The following is a 5,112-nucleotide window of genomic DNA, read 5'->3' as shown; positions in this document are numbered from 1 at the left end:
TTCTCTCTACTCATTACCTCTATATCCAATTATTACCCTATTTTTTCTCTTCACTCATTACCCAAAAATCAAACTCAAATTTTTTTAAAACATCATCTAAACAAGGAATTATTGTGTTTTAGAACTTAAGAATTATCGGTCTGCATTTTGAGCTTTATCACGATTGAACTGATAATTGAAGGGTATTGTTATTGACACGCTGAAACGAAACCCATTTTTCTTAAAAAAAACAAACGCAGTTCTGAAAACTTACGAAATGATAGGCATAGTCAACTTTTATTTCAGATTCAACATTTCACCTTTATACAAATACAATTTTATTACAAATAATATTTCAATACAAATACAACCCATGCAATAATATTTTGGATGAAAATTGGTTGGCGATGTACCGTCCGGCACAGGCACGACATGACTTAAAATGGCACGGCCCGACCCGATACGATTAAGTGAACGGACCAGCACGGTTTGACACGATTGAAAACAACATGGCACGACACGATTGGCAAACGACACGACACGACACAATTGGCAAACAGCACGACATGATTTAAGTAAACGGGCAGCACGGCACGACACGATTAACAAACGACACAACACGATTTGAGTAAATATTGTAAATGGGCCGGCACGGCATAAAGCACGAAGTTAAACGGGCCGGCCAGACCGGCACGACACGTTTGACACCTCTACTTATATCCACCAAAAATCAACAATAGTTTTTTGGGAAGATACTAACATGTCAATCTCCGATGCTAACATGTTCAACTCCGATACTAACATGCTCAACTCCGACACGCTGGAATTCAGCTTGTCGTTTATCTTCAGCACAATCTCCGGCAAACATTTGGAGATAATTGTAGCCTGTATATGCACCAGCTTCTGAGCAAGAACTGGAACCCCAACTATGGACTTATCAATTTTGGACAGCAAAGGATGACTTTGAAACAGATGGGCTTCTTCCTCGCGGGCTTCCTCATACGACTCTTCCCCAATCCGGTTCCTCACGCATACGTAACCGAGCCCAATGTAAACATCATCAGCAATAATCTTCTCAAGCAAACCTTCAGGAGCTTTATCGGCTTTGGTAACCACAGCAAGAGTCCTCTCACCGGACTTGTCGACAAGCTGAGACATCCTTATTGATTCACATGTATGGAAATCAACAGTGTCAGACAAAACATTCAGTATTACGCTCTCTTCTGGTTTGATGTACTCCATTATAATCTCTGAGATCTGCTCATATATGTCCTCAGGTTGGCCAGGAACAGGCACCCTAGTGATCCCAGGGAGATCCACCATAGTAAGATCCGGAACACCTCTCTTTTTGACCACCAGAGTCAATGGGGTGTGCGATATTCCCTTCCCGTTGCCTGCAATCTCATCAGTGGCCAAAACAATGGCTTCCGCGACGTGGGTTTCGCCGGTTGGTACTATTTTGCCATGGTACTCTAGGTGGAGCTCCGGTTGAGGATTTAGGTGGTGTTGAAGCCTCATGATCAGGGGAACCCTGGTGCAAATGCCTTGGCCGCAGGGGAGACTTATGCCAGCTAGGGACTCCAGCACACTTGATTTTCCAGATGATTGGTCGCCAACCACAACTATGGTTGGGAGCTGGATGCCTTCTCGGGCCACTTTGAGGAGGCGCAGCTTGTCAACCGCGTCGAGCAGAGGGCGGATACGCTCGTAAAGGAAAACATCAGCGGCGGATGGGCTGAAATGGGAAGAGATGTTTCTTCTCCATCTTCAGCCATTATTGAGAGTGGCTGTGCAAGAACAAGGGCCCTTGGGTTACCTTCTTCATCCTCCACATGGGCATTCTGTAGCTGTTGTTGACCTGCCATGATATGTTCACCGTGTGAAGCCATTGAGAGAGAGAAGAGGAAGGGGGGATAGATGGTAGGTGGAAGTGGACTATGGGAAGTATTTTCTGGAGTTTAAAGCTTGGAAGCCTGCACTATCCTTGAAGAACTGGTGTATTTATAGAGTTTAAGCCCCGAAGCTAAGAGCTCGTACTCATCTCAAAAATGTTCTTTCCAAAAATTTGGACTTTTTTGTCATCCATAATTATTTTTGTTTTTAGCGATTTTTTATCAAAATTTTTTTAATTTAATTTTAACTTTTTCGAGGTATATAACGTACTTCTATTTAAAAAGTTAAAAAATTTGTTGAAATGTTAAAACAAGTTGATTAAAGAATTGAAGCCTAGACTATAGTACTCCACGAAACTTGGACTAATTATTGTGAGTAATAATCGCGTCATCTATATTGGCTAATGACCGCATCGTGCATCATCTGCCATCGCGTTTCTAGTTACTCGCTTACTTGTGCTCCCGGAATAATGAGTTACCGCTTTAGTCACATAATGCGCGTGAGCTACAACTCAAAGCCTCAAACGAAAGTTGAAACACGACCGTCAAAGCATGAGAATAGTCAAATTACTAAAATTTGTGACAGATTTGAGACACCATAACTTGGCAAGAAAAAAACAGAGCCTCCTACCACTTTCACCGAATACGTCGAACAAGTTTGGGTGTATTGGACAAATTTAATTTTTTCTGAAGATAGAGGGTACATTACTTGATATTTACTGTTAGTGATTTTTTGTTTAGTTTTTTTTTTCCTTAAATTTTGAAATTAATCAATCTTCTCGATGAGAGTAATTGAAAAGTAGAAAAAATGTGGACCAAAGTTGAGAAAATTCAAATATCCTACTAAAGAAAAGTGACAAACTATCTTTTTTGAGTTTATTTTTTTTCTTTAGGTTAACTTCTTGGGATTTTAGGTCATAGTTACTTTTAAATTTTATTTAACAAGATAAATGGTTAGTCCCAAAATTGTGATATGAATCTAATAAAAATTAAAGAAAAAAATGACAAAAAATATAGTGACCATAACATCGAATATTTTTTTCCAAACACACCCTTAATCAGCGGTGGAGCGAGAAAGCGACGGGGGCACTTTTTGATTATAATCTTGAAAACAAAAATTGTGAAGTGAATCTAATAATAATTATTTAGGTAAAAAAATCACCTAAACTAAAAACCGAATACCTTTCTTCAGTGATAAGGGTCGAAATGGGTTTCAAATATTTTTTATACTAGTATAATACAAAAAGGATTAATTTTGGGGTTAATTTTGTCTTTTCGCGATGCTGATTCATTTGGTCCGGTTTGGGATGGAGTTTGGTTGGAATAGGACGATGGTGTTAGGAAGTAACTGAAACGATAAAAGCTGAGGGCGGGCACGTCTAATAAAAGAACTGAAACGATTGATTTGTCCTCGCACATCTGCAAATCCTGCGATCAAATTCCCTTTCACACATGCACATCAATGAGAGAAACTATTCACGGCTCAGCCGTGAACAAATTTTTTACAACAGAAATCAATCGCGATCATCCAAAACTGTTCTGAACGGTTCGGATGTTAATGAAATTTTTTCGTTAAAAAGTTTAACTCTTATCTGGAAAATTTTTATTAACATCTGGATCTTTCAAAACACTTTTGTACGATCACAATTGATTTCGTAAACAACTATTAACGGTTCCGCTGTTAAAAAAAAATTCTCGCACGTAAATAGTTTCTTCTTTGTAACTTTGGAAAATACCGCTGGTTAGCGAGACTACCGGGATGATACTAGGTTTTAAGTGAATTGATATCCGAGAATAATAGGTTTTAAAAGTGAATTGATATTCGAGAAAGATGTATTAATATTTGTGAAAGTATATATTAGTAATCAGTAATGATTCTCACACAGATTTTTGTGCACATATCATGCACATATATTTTTGTGAGATCCATATTGGGATTCCACAAAATGATCCAAATCGCTCATCTTTTTTTAAATATTTTTTGGAAGGTTTCTGTAAAAAATTAACTTCAACGGATATCAGTAAGGGCTTTCTCAGAAATTATAGGGCGAATCATTTTTTGTTTTGCCCTAGGATTTTTGAGAAAGCTTCTTATCGATATTCGTCGGAGCTGATTTTTTATAGGAACTTTCCAAAAAATATTTTTAAAAAGATGAACGGTTCGAATCATATTGTGGAACCCCGATATAAACCCCACAAAAATGTATGTGCATAATATGTGCACAAAAATATGTGCAAGCAGCACTGTTGTATTAGTAATATTCATGAAAGATGCATTTATATCTAAACTTATTTGAAATTAATGGTATATTATTCTCCGTCTAATAGGTGGAGGTTAGTAAAACCGTTTAATGTTTGGTAAGATGATAGTACTAGTACGTCTTTATATATATATATAGTATAAACAAATGATATTGGCTTTATTCGTTTTGATATTTTACTCTCTTTTTTTCAATCATTATTTTATATCTTTCTTTAATTATTATCTTATTTTTTTAATTATTAATTTCATTTCTCTCTTTATCTCTCTCTATATATTATTTCTCTCTCCAATTATTATCCTATTTTTCTATTCACCTATTATCAAAATTAAAATATCCAAATTACCTCACCAACAAAGCCATTGCCATTGGGTATATTTTCTATGTAAACGTATGTGCCGGATTCTGGGCTGCACTGCATCAAACGTCTTGTCTTGCTTGCCCGTAAAGAACCACTGTTATGTGTATCTTTAGGAAGTGGATCCTCTGTCCTGATTTTTCTGTCTGAGTCTCATGTCCCACACTTCCATTTCTTCCACGTAGCCATACCAAACACCCATCCAACTTCTCTCTAACTCTGTTAATTCTATTAGAGCATCCGCATCAATCTTTCTAAATTTTGAACCAAATTAGAGAGAGAAAAGCCACTTTATTATTTTAGTTATCCACTTTTAAAATGTCTACTGCATCAAACTCTTTATTTTCACTCTCTACCCTTCAATTAAATATTCAAATCTTTTTTAAAATGGTTTCGTACATGTTTACATAGCATTCCCAGTGGATTTGTCAGCCACTTCACCGGTGGGTTTGTTGACACGAATACTGAAATTGTATTTTAATGGAGAGAAAAGTGAACAGTGCCTCTTTTCTTCTAACGAGGTACTGTAGCAAAATTAAAATTTTGTAAAGTAGCGACGAAGTCCACAAACCTGGTGCAGAGAGGTTTTCAGTCTTTTGCTCTCTAATCTAGCGACAGAAGA

At 37.1% G+C, this 5,112-nt stretch overlaps 1 protein-coding gene across 1 annotated transcript; it reads right to left on the bottom strand.

Moving 5' to 3' along the window:
• Positions 1 to 274: 274 nt before the first annotated feature.
• Positions 275 to 4,501, bottom strand: LOC131332666 (putative dynamin-related protein 4A). Its single transcript, XM_058366965.1, has 2 exons — positions 4,479 to 4,501; positions 275 to 1,744 (listed from the first exon to the last, which is right to left on the bottom strand). Exons 1-2 carry the CDS (start codon positions 4,499 to 4,501, stop codon positions 694 to 696), a joined length of 1,074 nt encoding a protein of 357 aa, XP_058222948.1. The 3' UTR covers positions 275 to 693.
• Positions 4,502 to 5,112: the final 611 nt, after the last annotated feature.

This window comes from Rhododendron vialii, chromosome 7a (assembly GCF_030253575.1).
Source record: "Rhododendron vialii isolate Sample 1 chromosome 7a, ASM3025357v1".
Taxonomy (NCBI): Eukaryota; Viridiplantae; Streptophyta; class Magnoliopsida; order Ericales; family Ericaceae; genus Rhododendron; species Rhododendron vialii.
This window is presented reverse-complemented; position numbering and strand designations above follow the sequence as displayed.